We start from the raw sequence: 20953 nt of genomic DNA on the forward strand, positions 1-20953 counted from the left end.
TTGGGCTTACACCATCTGTTCAAAGTAATGTGTGTTGGGGGCCAGAAATACACTCATTACTGTTCTCAGGCTCCAGAAGCACCAGTGCACATCTCACCCCACTGAATAGTACCAAGCATGGAAATGTATTGCTGATGTTATTCCAGACACCTTAAAATGTCATCCATCCTTGATACTCAAGTGTTTTGTTCCTTAACTGAATGTACAATAGGCATTTTAGATGTGATTTTGATGTTTGTCTACTTTATGTATGTCCTTTAATTAGAGTTTTGACAAAACCTCAGGTGCACTGTTTTAGACACTCCTACAACAAAAGAGTGGCTGTAGGAGATGAGGATATTTTTTAGCTCCTCTCTGGGAATCTTTGTAGCTCTCCTCTGGTATTTTGTGTTGCTATTTTTTAACCAGCTTTTTATTTCCACATCAGTGTTCGTCCATGCTATAACCTACAAACATGTAAGCTAATTTCAGGACACTGACTTTTACATTCAGATTGCTGTAGCTTTTTTCTGAAAAGGTCACAAAATGACTATGCCAGTAAACACAATTAGTGAATTAGGTTGCTGAGGAACTAAAAACCAGCATAAATGACTACTGTAAAAGAGGCTAAAAGAGCAGGAGACAGGTTATTCCATTGGCAGGTAAGAGCCTAAAGTACCTTTAACAGCTTGCTTGGATAATGCTAGCTAGCAATGTGTGCTCTGTTCTGAAGCACCAGCCTATATTTTTGGATCATCTTTCAAGACTGAGATGATATAAGGCAATTAATAGTGTTTTGTGACCTTCTGCACCAGTAGTCCATCTTTTTGGCATTGAAACTGATTTTGCCCAACTTGGCATTTTATCACCTAGGAGTACATAGGGAGATCAAAGAGACACCTTTTACAGCAGCAGTGGAATGATTTACTTCTGTCACACTGTTCTTCAAATTCACCATTTCTTACAAGCTGATGAGGCAAACCTCTTCTTTGCTTAATATCACATAACGTACATTGAAAGGCTGTGAAGAGGCAGATGTTCTATAGCTTCACTTCATATGCAAAAACCTGTTATTCTTTATTTGCATTCAATTAGAAGTCAGACCCCAATGAATATCTAGTGTAGGAAATGGGGAAAAGATTTGCCATCAAGCATATGCTTTGCTGGTAGTGGATCTCAGTAACCTGCTATTGTGCCCTCCTGCAGTGATTTGGTCATTTCTACTGTATTATTTACACCTTCCAGCTCAGGGGTAAAGACTGTTGATAGGTGACAACTGGAGTTATGTTTCTGCTTTTAGAAATGTTGCCTTTTCTCATTCCTTTTAAAAAGCCATTCTGCAGTTGCAAATTTCCCTTAGTAAGTAGCTCTGTTTAAGGATTTAAATGCTGTAGCATTACTTCCACATTAATTTTGTTTTTTGATGGTTGTGCCTTGTTTGATCCTGTGAAGGCTCACCGTTCTCCTGGCAATCCTGAGTATAATATGAGGAGCTCAGAAGTTATAAAACTGTTGTGTTGTCAAGAAAAGAAGGTTCAAATGTTTGCTGTAATATGAAGCAGAAGTGGCAGACTCTTCCAGAACAGCTGCTGTGATTGCTGTGACCCTGTAAGAGCACACATACCAGGGTATTGCAGTACCTAGGGAGAGATGGAAGCTCTCTGAAGCTCGAGACATCAGGGACAGGGATAAGCAAAGCAGCTTTTCATCACTGCAGCACAGAGTTTTCCAGCCTTTGGGGGAAACAACAGGGCTCTCATACCCTCCCAAACTGGGGTGTGATTAGAAACTTGCTTTGTTACGTCCTCCATCCCCTTTCTTCTCTGTGGCCCACTCCCACCACATGTTCGGGAGAACACATGACATTTCTTCCTTTTTACTCTTTTCTCTTTGCTTTGATCTAACATTAAATTAAACCATCCTCACCCATATCCAAGCAATGCATTGACACTAAAGGAAAACCTTGAGAGTATTTTTAGGTGCTTTGCAAACTTAGACAAACAGATCACTATTACTTCATGCATGCCTCAAGTTTGGAATGGTTCTTTGTCCTGCCATTGTGATGATAAATATTTCAAGATTTTAAGGGGAAAAAAAAGTGCAGCTAGATGAAATGATGAAACTAATTCTGTCATGTACAGTTGCCTAATCCTTATGTTTTCTCTGGGATTCTCTAGCATGGAAATAAATGTAGAGAAACAACCTTTTTTCTGTGCAACATGATTGTCTCATCTTTGGAAAAGAATATGTCAGGGTTTCCTGTGAAAGTAATAGGTGTTTCAGATAATTGGGTCAGGTGTCTCTGGGCAGTTTCTCCAGACTGAGCCTGCTTCCTATGAGCATTTTCCCAAGATGTACTAAAGGACAGGCTGCAAGCCAGAATGAATCATTGTGTTGGTAGCAACAGCCTCTCTGCAGCTGAAACCATTCGTGGTGCCCCTTGGCCCATCTCTTAGTATGTCAAAAGCTGTGCAAACACGAGGCTGAGGACACAATGAAAAGGGCTTGCAGTCATTTTGGGTTCTGCTGCATGTTAGGGAAGCCCTTGACAGAAATCTGCCAAGAGGCTCTTCAAACCAGAATGCCAGTGCACCACTGCTGTGGTTGATTTCTGATGCCTGCTTCTGACACATAAGGAGGATTTTTGGGTTAAAGGGTGGCTTTTATCTTGATTTTTAAAAGCATGGAGATCCTAGTAACCTGAAGAGGGAAAAGATATAAAACATCCTGATACAGGAAATGAAACAGTGAATCAATGCTGATAAAAGGGATGGGGGAAGAGCAATGACATCCAGTATTTATTAAAAGCCCAGTTCACTGCAGTGAATAGGGAATCACAGAATGGGTCAGGTTGGAAGGGAACACAGTGGCCCACCTCCCTGCTGCAGGGCCATCCCAGAGCACATGGCTCAGAGCTGGGTCCAGGATTGTTGTGGAATGTCCCCAGTGAGGGAGACCCCACACCCTCCGTGGGCAGCCTGTTCAGTGCTCAGTCACTGCACAGGAAAGTTCTTCCTCGTCAGTTCCTGTCTGTTCCTCTTGTTCCATTGCTGAGAGCATAGTCCGTGCTCTGACACCTCCCTTTGGACACTGACAGGGATGAGGTCACTCCTCTAGACTGAGCAGGCCCGATTCCCTCAGCCTTTCCTTCTAAGAGACATGTTCCAGTTCCTAAATAGAGAATACAGTGAGATTATCGACAGGATCGCATGTGCAGCAGAACTGCCTTGAGCTGCTCTCACTCCACAGCTCCTATAATTAAAAAGCACACGAACGTCTGTCCCGGAGCAAAGCTGTCCCTGCATGTGCTCAGGAGGCCCTTCCCGAGGGGCAGAGCTGCGGCTTGCCCGGATCCGTGAGAGGAGCTGCGGGCTCTGCCGAGCTGCGGCTGCCGCCAGATGGAGCCGCCGGGCAGCGGGACCGGGGCACGGAGAGCCCGAACCAGCGGCGGGATCCAGCCCGAGCCCGCCGAGCGAGAGCTGGGCTGGCACACGGGCATCGGTGAGTGCTCACCCAGGGGAGGAAGAGACTGACTCCATCGGATCCTGGCTGGGAACGGCGGACGCAATCGTACCTTAACCCAGAGGATGCAAGAACCAGACTCCCGTTAACCAGATTCCTGTAAAGAACCAGATTCCCGTTAACCAGATTCCTGTAAAGAACCAGATTCCCATTAACCAGATTTCCTCAAAGAACCAGATTCCCATTAACCAGATTTCCTCAAAGAACCAGATTCCTGGTAACCAGATTGCCGTTAACCAGATTCCCTCAGTAACCAGATTCCCATGAAGAACCAGATTCCCGTTAACCACATTCCCTCAGTAACCAGATTCCCATAAAGAACAAGGTTCCTGTTAACCAGATTCCCATGAAGAACCAGATTCCCGTTAACCAGATTCCCTCAAATAACCAAATTCTCTCAATCAGATTGCAGGGTCCCAGTTGCTGGCAGCTTTAGTTTTGGAGAAATCCAGTAAGCTTTGCAAATTTCTCTCCTGGCACTCCACTGTCTACCAGGGCAGGTAGCTGCAAACAGAGGCCATTTTTCATGGAAAAAAAGAAGGCATTTCTTCAGGGTCTGGGTATCAGCACAGATGTGGTGTTTGGGGCTCTAAGGATGTGCAGGGTCCTACTTGCTGGCAGCTTTCAGTTTCGGAGAAATCCAGCAAAGAAATTGGAGAAATCCAAGCAAATTTCTTGCTTGGCACCACACGGTCTGCCAGTGTAAGTGGCTGCAAACAGAGGTAATTTTCCATGGTAAAAAGAAGTCATTTCCCCAGGGTTAACCAGATTCCTGTAAAGAACCAGATTTCCTCAAATAAGCAGATTCCCTCAAAGAACCAGATTCCTGCTGACTGCAGATGAGTCAGCGATTGCATAAGGCTGTAGTACTACAGCAGCATGTACAGCATTAAAAGTTACATAGCTACATAGTTATCTTACATCTTGGTTTTAGTCATTTCCATCATACTAAAAGCCAGACCTAGTAAATACCCACTGATGTAGCCCTAATGACCTGTGTGTATTTTTAACTGGAGTAGTGAAGTAATGATTCCGTTTGGCGTAGTGATAAAAATTCCCTCCTTTGAGGGTTGGCAGACTTCATTGCTTTCAATTTTCCCCCTTGGAAATTTGCTTGCAGCTGGAATTTGGGGTGTAACTTTTTAAAATGTACGTGGCATTTAGGTTCTTTGCTCATTTTAGGAATTACATTTGTGTTTTACGTCCAAATCATAAAAATCAAGAGCATCAGTAGACCTGTAACATTTTGAGTTGTTACACAGAGAGTTATTTTATGTGATCATATAAAGCATGGGGAGGTTAAGAAGTCCCCAGTGAAGCTGCAGGAAAGGGACAAAAATTGTGAGTTATATTTCTCCTTCATTTTCTCATGCTGCTGATTTCTGAATAAGGAACTGAGGGGAGATGGTTTATCTTAAATCAGAAATGAAATCATAATGAAGGCTTAGTTTACAAAGCCAAAAGCCTCTGTTATTAAACCATTCTTGAGGAAATGGCAGCATTTTTAACATTTAGCAGTAACTTTTCCAAGACTGTACTGGTATTAGGAGCCAGTGTGGTATTTCAGGAGCCTTATGTGACACAGCTGTTTTCATGCTCGTTTGATTGCTCCTGGTGCTCTATCAGACTAGCACACTGCATTTTACTGAGCTGGTGGCTGAGATAAACCTGGATGACAAGCATGCAAAAACATTCTAAGAGTAAATTCTCAGAGTCAGGCCAGGCAGAGTTCTGTGGCAGGCAGCCCCTTTCCTCCTCCTTTATCTCAGCTCAGATGGGACTGTTCTGTTCCACAAGCATGTTCGTACAATCATAGCATCATAGAATGGTTTGGCTTAGAAGGAGACCTTGAGGAACATCTTGTTCCACCGCCCTGCCAGGGCAGGGACACCTTCCACACTCCCAGACTGCTCCAACCCCATCCAGGCTGGCCTTGGACACTTCCAGGATGGGGCAACCACAATGCCTGTCCTTCCCTATTCCAATGCCTCACCACAACCCAAGAATTTTTCCTAATGAAAGCACTGAGAGGGAGGTGTCTTTACAAACAAACTGTGGGCCTGCTGGTAGATTAAGCCAGATACTGATAGGTGAAAGAAGCAATGAGGGGAACCAAAAATTCCAGAACTCCACTAATTGACACAGACTGCTGCTCACCCAAGACCATGCTAAATTCTGGGACTTACAGAGAAAGAGCAGGATACACACTAGAAGAGGCTCTGTGTTAGGTGATTTGGGAAGTCTGTACCTCTCAAGTACTTCAGCCAGTGGGGACAGAGAGGAGGAAATGGGGCTGAGAAATCAGGATAAAAAGAAGGCTGCATCCTCTAGCAATTTGAGAGACCCCATGGGAAATGCTCCATGGCCTCTCCCTTTATTCAAATAAAGCTACAGAGCTTTACTTACTCTTCTGTCTCCTTTTTGGACATAAGCCTTTGGCACCATGAATTAATTTCCTGGCACTAATCTCTAATCTAAACCTACTCTCCATCAGTGTGAATCCACTACCGCTTGTCCTGTCACTACATGCTCTACTCAACAGTCTTGCCGTAGTTCCCTGGAGGCCCTGGAAGGCCGCAGTGCGGTCACCCCAAAGCTCCTCTTCCCCAGGCTGAACAAGCCCAGCTCTCCCAGCCTTCCCTCGCAGGCGGGCGCTCCATCGCTCTGACCGCCCTGCTGCCTGCTCCGGGCCCGGCACGGCGAGTGGTGCCCCGCACACAGCCCGTGCCGGCCGGGCCGCGCTCCCAGCCCGGGGCGGGCGGAGGCGGCGGAGCAGGCGGGGAGGGCCCGAGGCCGCGGCGGAGAGCGCGGGAGCTGCTGCCCAGGCCCGGCGTTCCGCGGCCGGCAGAGCTGAGGGCAAGGCCAGGCCGGGCGCTCCGCGGGCGGCAGAGCTGAGGGCAGGGAGGGCCGGGCCGGATCCAGCGCTCCGCGGCCGGCAGAGCTGAGGGCAGGGCCAGGCCGGGCGCTCCGCGGGCGGCAGAGCTGAGGGCAGAGCGGGGGCTCCGCGGCCCGCAGCACTGAGGGTGGGCCGGGCCGGGCGCTCCGCGGGGCCCCTCCTCCGGCGCCACCGCTATTTCCTGGCCGGCCGGCGGAGAGCCGGGCGCTGCCGGCGCAGGTAGGCGGGGGAGAGAGGGGAGGCGGGAGGGAAGGAAGGAAGCAGGCAAGGAGTGGCGTGGCGTGGCGGAGCGCGGCGCTGGCTCTGTCCGTGCGGGCCCCGTGCCCCGGGCAGCGCCATCGGCCCGCGGGGTTCGCGGGTGCGGCCGCCGGGGCCGCGCTGCCCGGGGAGGGAACGCCGGGGGAGCCGCCCCAGCGCCTGCGGCCGGGCCCGGAGCTGGAGCTGGAGCTGGACCTGGGGCCATGGTTCGGTGCGGCGCTAATGCCCCCAAAGACCTTCAGGCCCCACTGAAGTCCCCTTGCGCTGCACAGAATCCCCGAGTCGTTGTGGTGGGAAGGGAGCTCTGAGATCAGCCAGCCCAAGCAGGGCCGCCCCGAGCAGGTGACACAGGAACGCGTCTAGGTGGGTTTTGAATGAGCGTGTCATTCCTCATTTCTCCAAGTCACATTGCGGCTGGAGCAATGCTTCAGCCACAGTAAACCTGAAACTGACAGGGAAATAAATAAAGAAATAGCTATAGTGTAATTAAATTTCGGCTATTTCAAAGGATTTATAATTACATTTTATGCTCAGCCTATTTGAGTCATAACATTTTTAATAAATTTTAAAGCATTCAGAACATGTTGATTAATTTTAATGAGATGAAGTTCTATGTTTTTGCAGTGAGTCAGGGAAAACATCTTTAATTTTCAGGCTTCATTCAGATTTTGAAGATATCACTGCTGTGTGCTGTGCTAAGTACCTCTATGGTGTAACAGCTCTGTTATTTGTGTTTCTGAGTGTCAGCTCTTTCCTCCTTCTTAACTGAAAGTCACATTATTGGCTTCAGTATCAGCTGGCTGATGAAAGCAACCTGTAACTTTTTTGAGTACAGCCTTCAAAATGGAGAAACTGGCTAGGAAATGTGGGGAAAGAATAGCTCTTAGTTTATTAATTAGAAGGGCAATGAATGAGGTCTACAAAAATTCAAGGTCAGAAGGAGTTATGGCCATTCTTTCACAGAGGCTTTGTAATTCAGCAGACTAGGTAAGCTGGGTATTCTAAGTGCCTAGACAGGTTAGGTGCCAAATTTCCTTTTATCTCAGTGGAATGAGATCATTCCCACTGAATACTTAGCTGCATTTTTAGGCATCTAAGAACCTTGTAAAATCAGCTTCTAGGTCCCTACAAGTAGTTTGCTCATCTAATGAGTGAATTTGTTACCTCTTGTGTTAAATAAACCTATTAAGTGCTTTGATTATATTACATGCTTTGATAAATACACAGGAGGAAAGCAATGTTCTTAAGGCCTCAGTTCTTACAAAAATATATTAAAATGCTCTTTTGTGCATTTCAATTGAATTCAGGTTGTCTAGCAAATACAAGAGTTTCTTACCATCTCCTCATATAATTGAAACTAAAAGAAATCTCAGTAAATATATAGTCAGTAACATACTATTACAGTAAATATTTGTAGATATAGTGAATCCTTGTGGTTGGGAAAGAAGAGCACCAAGTGCTGAGGTGAGAATGGCAGTAAGCATATTTTAACTGTTATGCCACCAAGCAGGAGTAAACCCGTTCTTAGCAAAATAAATGAAAATTGTAAATGCAGAGCAGGTTCAAAATGGGTGTATTTACTGGCTGCTCATGACAGTCAGTCATGATTTCTATCAGACAGGCCACCTGCTTTGCAGATTCCAAGTGCTAGACCAGGCTGTAAAGGCAGGATTTTCAGAAAGTGATGGTTTAGCAGCCAGGTGCTGCTCGTGCTCACAGGATGTGTGTGGAACAGTGATGAGATTGTCCTCCTTTGCAGATGGACTCAGTGCCTTGAGTCCCTCTCTGTCCACCAGCTCTTATTAAAATTATTGATGGACTTCTGGCCTGTTCAGTCAATCAGGTGATGTTCCTGCACCCTGTTGTTTGTCAAGTTGTGTTCTTTAGTCTGTCTCAGTGTCTGAGTACCTTGTGGTTTGATTTTCTCCAGTGCTGTTCTCATATTTCTTATGAAAGGTTGCAGTTGATAGAGAGCTGTTGCTGTACAGTTGAGACAGAAGGAATTGTCACCTCACATTCTTGTCCATCACCATCTGGTGTCCACCATGATGCGGACAGGCACAGGTAAGAGCACTCATCTCTGGATCTTCCCAGTGGGTTTGGGATGTGCTGTGTGGGTGGGATTTTGTGCTGTGTACGTGCACGTGGCTGAGATGTTCCCTCAGCTCCCTCCATGAGAAGCTGCAAGGAGCAGTGAGCACAGCTCCCTGGTGGGACAGGCTGGGTGCTGCTGGGAATGTCTGCTCTGTGGGCATTTGGGAAGAGGCTCATTTTCCTCTCAGTGCAGGGATTGAAGGGCTTTTGCTTGTCTGAAGTCATCATTTGGTGAAGGGGGAAGTGGGCTGATGAGATGGGAATGTTAGCCTGGGAACAGCTGAAATGGGGTTCACACCACCACTGAGTTCACTGGGAACCCTCTTCAATTCTTTGTATTAGCAGCACTTTCAGTGAGTTGGGGATGATGTTGTTGTTTCAATTCTTTCTGTGGCAATTTACTTTTCAAGAAAACCTGTTGGCTGTAGGTTCAAAGTTGAGATGTTGGAACAAGATCTCTTTGGACAGGGAGAGCAGGAGTATTACTCACTTTGTTCTCCTGAGTGAGCAAGGGAGCATCAAGTGAAGTACAGAATCTAAAACTGGGGATGAGTGTTTGGGGAAACCACAAAGACACAAGGAGAGCAGCCATCAAGCTGCAGTAGAACAAAACCATTGCACAACAGAGCTTGGTTTGTCAGCAATTTCATGTTCTGGAACTCTCTGGTTTGTTTTTTCTTGAGGTGCTGAAGATTCTCAGTACCACTGATGTCAGTAGGAGCTGTGGGGACTCAGCACCTCTGAAAGCTGCACACAGTTTTGTGGATGTTGACATTTCTATCCCTTCATTAGACCAAAGCCAGTGGTTTACAACCCTGGTGTTTCCTGATGTCAGGGTGAATTCAGTAGGGAACAATTAGTTGCTAGAAACAAATTGCACATTAGGTTACTTCTCAGTTACACCACCAGAGTTTGTCAATGCTTTTGGCTATCATGTGATTGTACCTCTAACACACAAAGTGTACAGCTCCTTCTGTGCTGTTCTGGGGTAGGATCCTTGCTCCTTTGTGGCACCAGTGGCCTTCTGCACCATGCCTATCTCCCTCTCCTGCTTGGTTGAGATTCTGATCAGTAACTTTGCAAGATGCAACTTTGAGCTCCACATTCTTGCGGGTGGCTTCTCACAGATGTCACCACTGTGTGAGGTGTTAGAGGTTTGTAGCTGCAGAGCTTTGTAAGCCTTTTGTTTGATTTCCTAAACGAGCTGGCTAGCTGCTGACAGTTCTTGAAATTGGTTTTTGGTAGGGGCTGCTTGTCCTAATAGCAGGTTAAACACTTTTGTGGTGCCTCTGTGATGCAACTTGTTAGTGTATTGTCAAAATATCCTTTAATGGCCTGGGGTGTGTGGTGGAATAAATACCTGCTCACTGAAAATTGCCTGATTGATCATCTTCATTCTTAATTGATTTTTTTCAAATAATTCAAAAGTCTGTATTCAAAATTCTGTGTGCCAAATGTAGGAATCTGGGATTACTTTACATGTTAGGACATGGATTATGTTTCAGTGGCTCCCACTAGTGCTTTGTATGTACAGTTAAAAGAAAAGTCCTTTTATGTGCTGTACTTAGGTACTGTGTTCACTAGTGTTCTCTGCAGGACTTAAGTTATAGTGAATATGACAAGGGATCATAAAAATACTTGTAAGATTTTGGAGAAAATGAGTTGTCCTTGTGAAGTCATTGAGAGTTTTGAGCGTGATGCTCACATCCAGAATTAAGCAGGACCCACTCTGCTATGCCAAGGACCTTGTTCAGTCAAGCCAAAAGAGCCAAATAAATGTTAATTTTGTGAGGGAAAATTGCCTGTTGGAGAGTTGTGATGGGACTGAAATGATCAGTAATTTAGTATGGGAAACCTACTTTCAGTTTCTGGAGTGCCAGTAAGTTTCCACTTTATAATTGAGGGTGATAGATGAGTTCCAAATTTGCCTTGCCACAAATTCATAGACCATAGGCAGCAGTGTGATGACCACTTGCCTTATGGCCTGGCTATTTTTTAACTTTAGATCAACTCCTCTTTAAGATAGTTATTAAGGAGTGTTTTATTTATCCAGAGAAATGAAGGGTAGCTGGTCACCTTTGCCATGTCACTGTGAGGACACCTTGCAGTGTTGCCCTGTGGGGATGGCAGTGCAGTGACTTTGGGCAGCAGCTTCAACCCAGTGATGGAACCTGGTGCTTCACCTGTAGGCATGTCTGCTCACAAAACATCATTGCACATCTGGTACAATCAGATTGCTTTAGGAAATTGTAGCACTCCCTCAGTTTGAGGGGGCAAAGCTGATTTTCTTAGCATCAGGGAGAGCCCTGGGTTCTCAACTCTCCAAGGTGTGTTGTCCCAGCTGTGCTGCAGAGCCTTCATCCTGGAGGGCTTTGTGTGAGACATGGGCTGAATTTAGCCCAGAGAGGAGATGCAAATTGTTTTCAGCACTTGGGGTTAGTCTGGGACATGGCACAGAGGTGAAGCACAAGCACAGATCAGTGTCTGAGAGGAGGGAGTGAATCCTGCAGCTCTTCAGCCTGCTGGGGGCTGCTGTGAATGGCACTCTGAGTGGAAAGGTGCTCACTTTTGGTTAGAAGGGTGAAAACAAACATTTAATTGTCTCATTTTCCATCATTTCCAGGCCTGGCAGTGGCTGCTGTTCCAGTAGTGTATTTTGGGGGTTTTCCCCACTGCGTTAGGACAGACAGAGCAGCCATTTGTTCATTCCTTGGAGCTTGAGCCCTATGGAATGAGATAATCTGTAACTCTGGGGACAGAGTGTGTGTCTCTGCTGTCACTGCCCAGCACACTCTGCCACTCTGAGCCACTGCTGGGTCAGCAGCCTGCCAAGAACCCAAAAGCAGCAGTGGTGAAATGGTGAACTTGGATGTTTCCTTGAGGCTGCCACAAAGATGAATGAAGGAGTGAGAGAATTCAAGTGTTTGATGAATTTCCTGCTGTGCCTCTTTGCAGCTATGGAGCACATGTGGTCCCTTCCCAAAAGCCAGACCTTTCTTCAGGGTCAGCAGTGCCTGGATCCTGCAGTGCCATGGATGATTTGCACTCAGCCATTTTAGTGCAGAAGAAAGCTTTCTCTGTTGCAGCAGCTGTTTTTTAATATGAAAAATAATATGATACCACTGTACATTGACTTTGCACTGAGGAGATGTGTTCAGGGAAGACTCTGAAACAGGTTGGCCTGGGCTGAGAAAGTATTGCACACACACTGGGATAAGAGGTTTTCTAGTGTCTGATAAAACCCCAACTGCTCATCTGTTCTACAGTGCTGGCATTGCATGTACAAGGAGAAATCTGCATCTTGTGTAGATGTGATTTTATTTTTAACCCCATAGAATGCATTTTTGTTTACTTTTAATTATCCCTGGAAGCCCTTTCCTCAGCTGGTGTGCAGAGTGGGAAGGATTTCTGTAGTGAGCAGCAGCAGGGAGTGACTGAGGGGGAGAAGTTCTGGTGTCAGAGTGCTTGTTCTCAGGGACAGGTCTCTGTCCCTTGCTAGGACATGGGACAGCATTTCACAAGCTGGGGCCCTGTGTCTCTGCTTGCTCCTTTGTGAGACTCTGCTGGCATCTGTGCTCTGAGTCCTGACTGCCTTCTCCATCCAGCCCTGCCTTTCTGCTGGCCTGGCTCCGGAGCAGCTGAGCACTTCATGTCCCAGCACCAGGTCTGTCCTCCAGCACTTCTCAGGCACTTCTTGGTTGCTACAGACAGTCTCCTGCCTTCAGAAATCAGCATGCAAGTGTTTAAACATGTAACCAAACAGGCAAAAGAACTGATATGTGAAAGTAAATGATGGATTTGTGGTAAAAATTAGGACAATGAGAAGATACCTGACAGATAAGTCAATTATAATCTGCTAGTTGTGGTAGAGTGAAGCTTTGTCTTTTCCCAGAGCTGTGTGTGTGATGCTGAACACACATGGGAATTGCTCAGGCCAGCAGCAATGTACTGAAGAATTTGATTCTGGAGAATCTCTCAATTTCTTATAAACCCATTTCTTTTCTGGTATAACACGAGATCTTGTTGGCATTTTCGGTAACCTTCAGCACGTGCTGCACGGGTTGCTTTTCTGAGAATCAATAGAGAAAGCAATTAGTATTTCCTGTGTTTGTCTTTGACCTAGTGCCTTATCTTCCCCCAAGTTCATCTAGCAGCCAGGTTTAGTCTCAGCTGCAGTGACCAGCAGGTAACACCAACGTCTCTTGCAGGGTTTGGGGACGCCGGGATGCCGCTGCGCGTCGACGAGGTGATGGCGCTGCTCAGCCACGTTGCCACGGTGAAGGGCATGAAAGCTGCAGTGGCCAACTCTGGCCGGGGAGCCATGCTCACAGGGGCATCTGCCTTTGTGGGGGGCATGCTGGGAGGCCCTCCTGGAATTGCTGTGGGTGAGTGTGCTTCTCTTAGGAACAAGCGGGTGGTTAAACCTTAGGCATCAATGTCCTAGTGGCTTTTGCATTAAGTGCCCCTAAATCAGTTATTGATGTTCCCATAAAACTCCTTTGAAGATGAATTCAGCCATCGGAGGCTTTCAGGTATTTCATTGCTATTATGGGAGAAATTGCTAACTGGGTAAAAGCTGCAAATTCAGAGCTTTTGTCTAATGAAAAGCTGCATCCCTGTGAGTGCACAGATGACTTTTTAGGAGCAGTCTCTGGTGATGGCAGTTTTGGTGGCAGGGTCAGTTCTGCCACCTCTCCATTGGGAGGGTTCTCTCTCTCTCCCTCTCTCTGGCCTTCCTGCCTTCATTCCGTCTGTCTATCCATCCCACTCTGTGTGTGCTCCGGGCAGTGCTGCCCTGTGGATTGCTGTGCTGCACTCACACTGCTGCAGGAGGGGAGCCCTGCAGGGCTGCTGGGCTGCTTTCTCAGCAGCCACAGGCATCATCCATCCCTCTGCAGTTATCCTGATAGCCTGGGACCTTCCACTTACCCCAGCATGTCTTGTCCACATGGTAGATGAAAGGCTGGATGTGTCTGGTGGGCCTGGTCTCTGAGCACCTGCAGGGGTGGGTTTCAGGTGTGTGGGACACTGCAGTGTGTGACTCTTAAAGACCCAGAAAGCTCTGACCACTCTGGGAGTATCTGGTAAGAGACTCTGACACTGCTGAGGAGTTGTTGCTCTGGTGTTTTCCTTGGGCAGGGTTTTATTGTGCACTAGAGCTTACCCCAGGATAGTGTCCCAGGGAGTGCCTTGGTTCTGGTTTCTAAGCTTGTTTCTAACAATTATAAGTTTCTTTCACTTATAAGTTTCTAACACTTATACTAGTGTTGATTGTATAAAGGGTTTCTTTATGGTTGCTGTGGATGTAAAGAGCTTTTAAAATCCTTTTTGATGCTTTGAAAACTGTGTATAAAGTTGGTTAAAGCAGACACAGATAACTTTATCTTGATTTCTAATCGTGGTGAGAGCATTGTTGGTGAAGGCTGAGGATGGAATTGCAGGCTTTCACATTAACTGCTAAAGACTGATGATTCATTCTGTTCCCTAGGAGGAGCACTGGGTGGATTGCTTGGATGGATGACTTCTGGACAGTTCAAGTCAGTCCCTCAGGTTTTAATGGAGTTGCCTGCTGCTGAGAAGCAGAAGCTCTGTGCTGAAGCCATGGCTGTTCTCAGGAACTTAGACTGGACTGATGCTGCTCAGCTGATTGCTCTTGTAATGTCAAATTCTGCTCTTACAGAAAAGGTATTAGGAGTGCTGACCACTTACCTTGCCCATGAGTTAAAAGCACAAATAACATATGCAGAATAATCCTCTCCAGAGCAGGATTTTTATGCTGGAATGTGTTTTACTCCCATAGCTGTGAATCTTCAACAATTGCTAGTTATCAGTACTCATTATAAATATATGCTGATTTAAGTTTGGGATGTTAGGTTTTGGTGTTTGGAGGTTTTTAAATTTTTATCATTATTGTTATAATTTCTGATTTGTATGGATTTGTAAGGATAGTATTAGATTACTGCATTATCTTGACACAGACTTGCTATGTAATTTTGGATTGCTCTGCACCAGGACTAATTCAAATTGCTGAAGGGAATCATGCTGCTCTTAGGCTAATGTGTCACTTGTGAAAATTTTCAAAGTCAGTTTGTTTTATTTCAGAGACTTGATTCTGTTTAAGTGCTTTAATTTTTTTTCCCTGTGAATGACACACAAGGTGCCAAAGTAGCTGGGGCACTGAAGAATTTTACCTGTTGTTTGTTTCAGCCCTGCAAAGGAAAGTTTTATAAGGAAGTACATTACTGTGAATTCAAAAGACTCGGTCCATATTTTGTCACTTTTTAATTGTAATTCTTGTAAGAAGTGAAGCAAATTCTTAAACAAGATTTCAAGTAACAGGAAAACAATCTGTGAACACTTTCCATTCAGTTTTCACCAGGCTCCTGTGCCCTGGAATGGGAGGGTGGGAGGTTAAGAAAATGGGGAGCTGAATCTGCCAGTTTTTTATGAGCCCCAGGATGAAGGTTGTTGTTTGAACATTGGTTTCTGAACTGAGTCTGTACAGCTGGTCCTCTGTTTTCATTAAAATCTTAATAAGAAACCTCCTAGTGGTGTGTGTGTTGCTTTAGATGAGAGGAACCCTTGAGGAGCTCAGGCAGGCCTGCAGTGGGCAGCTGGCAGCAGCAGTGCTGCTGGGCTGGGCTGCTGTGCCAGCTGCACTGTCACTGAGCACCAAGTGCTGTGCTGCTGAGTGTCCCAGCCAGCTGGTCACTCTGGGTCTCAAGGCACTCATAAGGCAAGTTTGTGTGCAGGGAAATGTGCAGGTGTGCCTTCTTTGTATGTAAAGACATGTGAAACCGTTCTGCCAAGTTCATTTTTTGCCTAAAATAAAGATCTAACTCTGTGTGTGTGTGTGTGATGAGGCTTTCATATGTTAAGGTTTAAACAGTGAAGCTTTAAACTCAAAGCTGCTGTTGTATGTATTTGATTAATTTACTCCTGCAGGTTCCATTTGCCTTTGATAAATTCAGTGGCATGCAGGGCAGTGATTGTTCTCAGCATTTGATAACACTTTTTCAGTGATGTGAGAAGGAGGTTGAAAAGAATGGTAAGTGGGCACTCCTAACCTTGTCAGAGTTTCATAATGCCATGCCTGAAATCAGTGGGGTTTCAGTTTCATTGGCAGATTACACACACTGCAACTTTAAAAAGATTTTACAAACTATATCCATTTAAAAATACTATTTTTTAATGAACCCAGTTGTTTTACTTGCAATTCTTTGGTTATTTCACAAATTAAATTCAGTCTTTCAAAAATGACACACTGCTAGCAGTGTCAGATGACTGAATGATCCAGTGGGATGGAGTTGGCATCCTCTGCTCAGCTGTTCAAACCCAGAATGAACAGAGCTGACGATTGTGAAGCAGGCCATAGGAAAAATGGGGATTCCAGTTCATCTCTAATAGTGTTTAGTATTTAAACAGACCTTTACAAATATCAGTGGTTTCAGACATCAATATCATGACCCCCATTTTACAGATCTTCATGAATTTGGGCCCCAATGGAGGTAGTGATTTGATTTTTATCACTTGTACCAGTGTAATAGACATGGATGGAGTTTAGATCATTTTTCTCTGGTCCTCTGCTCTCCTGTGATACTCTAAGAATATTCTTTGCAATGCTACTAATTACACCCTCAGAAACTGTAAACCAATTGGAACCACACTCTTAGCCTTCACTGTGGTATGAAAGGGGCATGGATGTCACACGGATGCCAACAGAACTCAGGCCCCAGTAGTTCAGAGTTCTGTACAGAGCAATCCTAGCTCGTGTCAAACCCCACTGCTGCCCAGCTCCTCAGAAGCCTTATGCCACAGAGGAGCATGCTCTTAGTTATTGCAATAAATTTAACTTCTAGAGGTTTTCAGATGACTGGAGTAGAACCAGGAGAAAGGATTTTACTTCTGTTTGTTCTCTGTTTCTTTATTTAACAGTTTGTTCTCTGTATCTTTATTTAACAGATGCTCTGGGAGCTCCTTGGAAGGTGGCAGGTTTTCAGAGTGGTAGCAGTCAGTTTGCAGACTGGTCTGAAACACATTTCACTGCTGGCACTGGAAGAACAGAAATGAGCTCAATGCTCATCGCATGTGAGTTTGGACTTGAGAGAATGAGGAAATGACCACTCCTGTTGGGCACCCTGATATTTGATTACTGAGGGAAAATGAGCATGGCAGCCACAACGATTTTGTTGTGTTTCAGTGGTTTGTAAGAGTTTATATTGCTGAATGCTGCAGGAAGAGCAATTTGCACCTTTAGTGCTCTGACTGCAGCCCCATTGCTGTCATATTGAGGTCACCATGATATTGGTCTGTAGCCTTGAGTGGGAATTTGGGGAAGTTAAAAGCATCCTTCAGCAGATTTGATCATCTGAGGGAGCAGAGCAGCTGCACAAGAGTGCTTTAATATCCATCTGTTGCTGCTCTTTGGTGGAGACATGGCTGTCCACCACTGCAGCCCTTGCTGGTGCTGGAAACAGCCACAGGCAGGGGATGGCATCTTCTGAAATCCATTCCAGCTGCATAATGTCCAGGCTGAGTGTGAGGCACAGCCACTGCCTGGGAAATGAGGTAACACAGTGCCAGCAGCTTTGGGAAGCAGCTGAAAGAGTCACTATGGGGAGATGTACATATTTACATAAAGAAACCATCTGTGATGCTGGTTATTGACCTGGTTTGGTTGTAGATGTGACACAATCAAGCTAGGTTTTCACTGGCAGATGGTGTATTTTTTAGTTAAAAATTCTTTTTTTTTTTAATTTGGGTTTTTTTAAGCTTTCTGATTTTGAAACAGAAAGCAACACAAAGTGTTCTGTTAGCAAGGACAGGGAATATATATGCTTTTTTAAAAGGCAGTCCTACATTCAGAGACAGACCAGTAAATGAGATGTGCCATCTAGTGGCAATTAGATTAATTCTTAAACTCAGCCTCTCAGGGCTGCCTCAGTATCTGGATAACACAGTTAGTTAGCTACCTTTTTCTATGAAAAGTAAGGTTGCATTCTTTTTTTGCTCTTACTCTGTCAAATTTCTAGTTTTAGTGAATTTGTATTAGACTAAAAATATCAGCCCAGCTACAGCCTAGACTAAAATTTATATGCATTCCCTGCAGAAGTTGGCTCTTTGGTGATTATCATATGTAAGCTGTGACAGCACAAATATTTACTGCAGCTGCATGTCACATTTAATTATAGTGAGAAAATACAGAATCAGGCAGAGCAGGGCAGTTCATTTCTTGATTACTGAGGGACAAGTGGATTTTGTGAGCTGAGCAGCAGCTGGTTTGCAAAGGCAGATTGTCCACAGTGGAACTGGCAGCCAGTGAGGAGTTTGTTACCTGCAGGGCTGCATTTCCTTGTGCCCCACAGAGGAGGGTGGCTCTTGGCTCAGCTTGTTCACGTTGTATTTGTCACATCATCTCTCACCTCTTAGGCACTGTGAAAGGTAACAGGGGCTGGCATTCCACGGGCAGCTTTTCCAAGTCAGCCTCTCTCCTTGCAGGGCTGCAGCACAGTGTGGTGGTGCCCACAGGGCTCCCAGCATGAGGGAAGAGACAGCCATACCTGCTAGAGCGTCTGGCCAGGTTTGCTCCTGCACATGGAGGATGAGTCAAATCCTCACTTCATTTCCTGGTTCTTGATTGTCAATGTTTAGCTAACTTTTTGGACAAATCTTTCCTTTCCTTTAGGGAATCTTTTATATCCTACTGCTGCTGCCTTCCTGTGAGCCTCTTGGCCTGTTGGGCTGACAGGAGGACTGGTATTTGTGGTTTGCTGAGACTTCTGTGCCTGTCCTGCTGTCAGTGCAGGGTCTTGTTCAGGAGCTGCCTGTGCTGTGCTCTCCCCAGTGTGGGGCCCTGTGGGGCTGGACAGCAGGAGTGAATCCTCCATTTGATGGGATGGCATCCCTCACTGTCCAGTGAGGCCTCTCTGTTCATTGTTCTGCTGCTTTCCCATACACACACTTCCAATCACTGATTCCAGAATTAATACTGCTGTTCAAAACTGCACAGATTCATGTGGAGATGAGATTTTCCCATTTTTTTCCTCACAGAGTGGCAGCAGCTCCAGCAGAGCTCCCTGGGGATCAGGGGCAGGCTCAGGGCTGGATCCTGTGTAGCTCCAGTGGTGGGACCTGCTGAGCTCAGTCTTCATCAGCAGTTTGGCAGTGCTGGTGCAGCCAGAGGATGTAAAAGCAATGCATTTCCCCCCAACTAAAAGCTCTTACAGAGAAAGCAGTAGCTTAGGCTGTCACTGCTTGATCAGCTGATGTATAACCCCAAATTAATTGAGTAGCAGCCTTTCAGCAGGGCTGGAAAGCTTTTAAAAAACCAAAGGCCTTTGCATTGAAGTGAACTAAAGCTATTAGCCCCTAATTAAAACATGAGGTTTCATCTTTACCTTTCTAGAGATCACAGAAATCTATGTATTTTTCAGGCTGTAAGCCAGAAATCAAACATTCATCATGTAATTGCAGTAAGTGTGGGCTAATACTTCTCATTAAGTGTGATTTATGAATTCCAGAAGAGCCTACGAGGTAAATATATAAAATTATTCTGAAGTCTGCAAAAATGAAGGTATTAATTTCTTTGAATGACTGTTCAGCAGGAAGAATTGAATGTGAGCATTACAGCTTTCTTCACTCAGTACAGACATCACATTTGGACACCTGCACCTTTGCAGTTCCCTCCCAGCCCCTGCTCTTCTTTCACCCTTCAGCTGGCAGCAGGGAGAGCAGTGTGGCTTTGAGGCAAGCCCATTGTGCTGGGCCTCAGAAGATCTGTCACCTTCTCTGGCTCTTCTGCTTGTTTGCTGGGTGACCCTGAGTAACTTCCCATCTAGATCCTGAATGTGCTTTTTGTTAAACACTTTGTAATCTGTCAGTAGGAAATGATGTGTTACAGAAATGTGATAGCACTGTTCTGCAGCTAACCAATCTCTGCTCCTGCAGTCAGCACATGAGCATCAAAGAAGGAATGTAAGAAATGTTAGCAGAGCTTCACAGCAATCAGGACAAAGGAGAAACTGCTAAGTTTTGAAATGTAGCTACTTTCTTTGTGGCAGGGGAGTGAAAGATTTACACTGATGTTTGACCTTAACTAATTAGCCCCTGTACAGGAGTGTCTAGCAGGATGCAAATGTTTTGTGTTCCTTATTCCCTGCTCAGCTTCAGTAGGCAGGAGTGAATTAGGGTGAAATTAAATCTGTCCTGTGCTCTGACATGCTGCTTTGGAGTAGAGCACTCTCAGATTACTTTGTACATGTAATCTGAGGACAGAATGAAGGGTTTGTTATTTGGGGATCAATCAGTGAGATATGATGAATAATCTTGGTAATTTTGGTTCATTCTACAAAGCTTTGAAGCTCTTATTTTTGCCTGGCCCTGCTGCAGCTCCCTGAGCAGCTCCTTGTGCTGAAATCTTAAGGCAAAATAATTGGAGAATCAGAATCAGCTCCTGAGCATTTACAGAGACCTGAGTGTTGGCAGTGGGAGAGACCATGGAGCCAGTGCAGGTGTGTGTTTAGCCCCACCTGTACCCCCCAGGAGACCATGGAGCCAGTGCAGGTGTGTTTAGCCTCACCTGTGCCTCCCCAGGAGACCATGGAGCCAGTGCAGGTGTGTGTTTAGCCCCACCTGTACCCCCCCAGGAGACCATGGAGCCAGTGCAGGTGTGTTTAGCCTCACCTGTGCCTCCCCAGGTGCTGGCAGTCCCTCACAGCTGGAGCAGATCTGCCTCTCCTTATGAAGTGGGTAAAGCCTGTCCTGGGTGTAGGTAAGCTCATTCTTCTGATATTGGTGTAGATTCCCAAAATTAGTTTTTGTTCTCACCCAGCTAACTGTCCAATGGATGTTTCCTCTCCATTTCTGCCCTCTCCCTGGCAGACAATTCTGCTTGGTACTGATGGAAGTTTTCTGCAAGAAAGGAGCCCAGGGCAGCTCTGATTTTTGACTGCTGTCTGCATTTACCCAAACCTCTCTGGCTCTACAAATCCTCCTCTTTCAGGATAAAAAATGAAGGGGCCATCTCACCTTTCTACCTTGCTCTTCCAGGTAAATTTTAAGCCCTACATAACCAGTTTTTCAAAATCCTATGTCAAAAACTTGCTCCCTTTTAGAGCAGTGGAGGATACAAAAGACACAAAAGCTGAATGTAATAATCAGGCTTGAGAGAGATGGGGTGCAAGAGCAAATGCTTGGTTGCTCAAC

At 45.7% G+C, this 20953-nt stretch overlaps 1 protein-coding gene and 1 long non-coding RNA gene across 4 annotated transcripts; one reads left to right on the forward strand and one right to left on the reverse strand.

The window, feature by feature from the left end:
• Positions 1-2575: 2575 nt before the first annotated feature.
• Positions 2576-6215, reverse strand: LOC134424036 (uncharacterized). The gene is made up of 3 exons (XR_010029308.1): positions 5908-6215; positions 3493-3598; positions 2576-3150 (listed from the first exon to the last, which is right to left on the reverse strand). It is a non-coding gene; the product is annotated as an uncharacterized LOC134424036 (long non-coding RNA).
• A 306-nt stretch (positions 6216-6521) lies between these two features.
• C13H19orf12 (chromosome 13 C19orf12 homolog) lies at positions 6522-15290 on the forward strand. Of its 3 annotated transcripts, none has more exons than XM_063167707.1 (4): positions 6522-6616; positions 8612-8719; positions 12958-13134; positions 14238-15290. In XM_063167707.1, the coding sequence occupies exons 2-4, from the start codon at positions 8701-8703 to the stop codon at positions 14498-14500; spliced, it is 459 nt and encodes a 152-aa protein (XP_063023777.1). In that variant the 5' UTR covers positions 6522-6616; positions 8612-8700; the 3' UTR covers positions 14501-15290. The 3 variants fall into 3 exon arrangements, with proteins under 3 accessions (XP_063023777.1, XP_063023778.1, XP_063023776.1); XM_063167708.1 differs by lacking the exon at positions 6522-6616 and adding an exon at positions 6818-7018 and having other exon boundaries at positions 8619-8719; XM_063167706.1 differs by lacking the exon at positions 6522-6616 and adding an exon at positions 6819-7018.
• Positions 15291-20953: the final 5663 nt, after the last annotated feature.

Source organism: Melospiza melodia, chromosome 13 (genome assembly GCF_035770615.1).
Source record: "Melospiza melodia melodia isolate bMelMel2 chromosome 13, bMelMel2.pri, whole genome shotgun sequence".
NCBI classification, from domain to species: Eukaryota; Metazoa; Chordata; class Aves; order Passeriformes; family Passerellidae; genus Melospiza; species Melospiza melodia.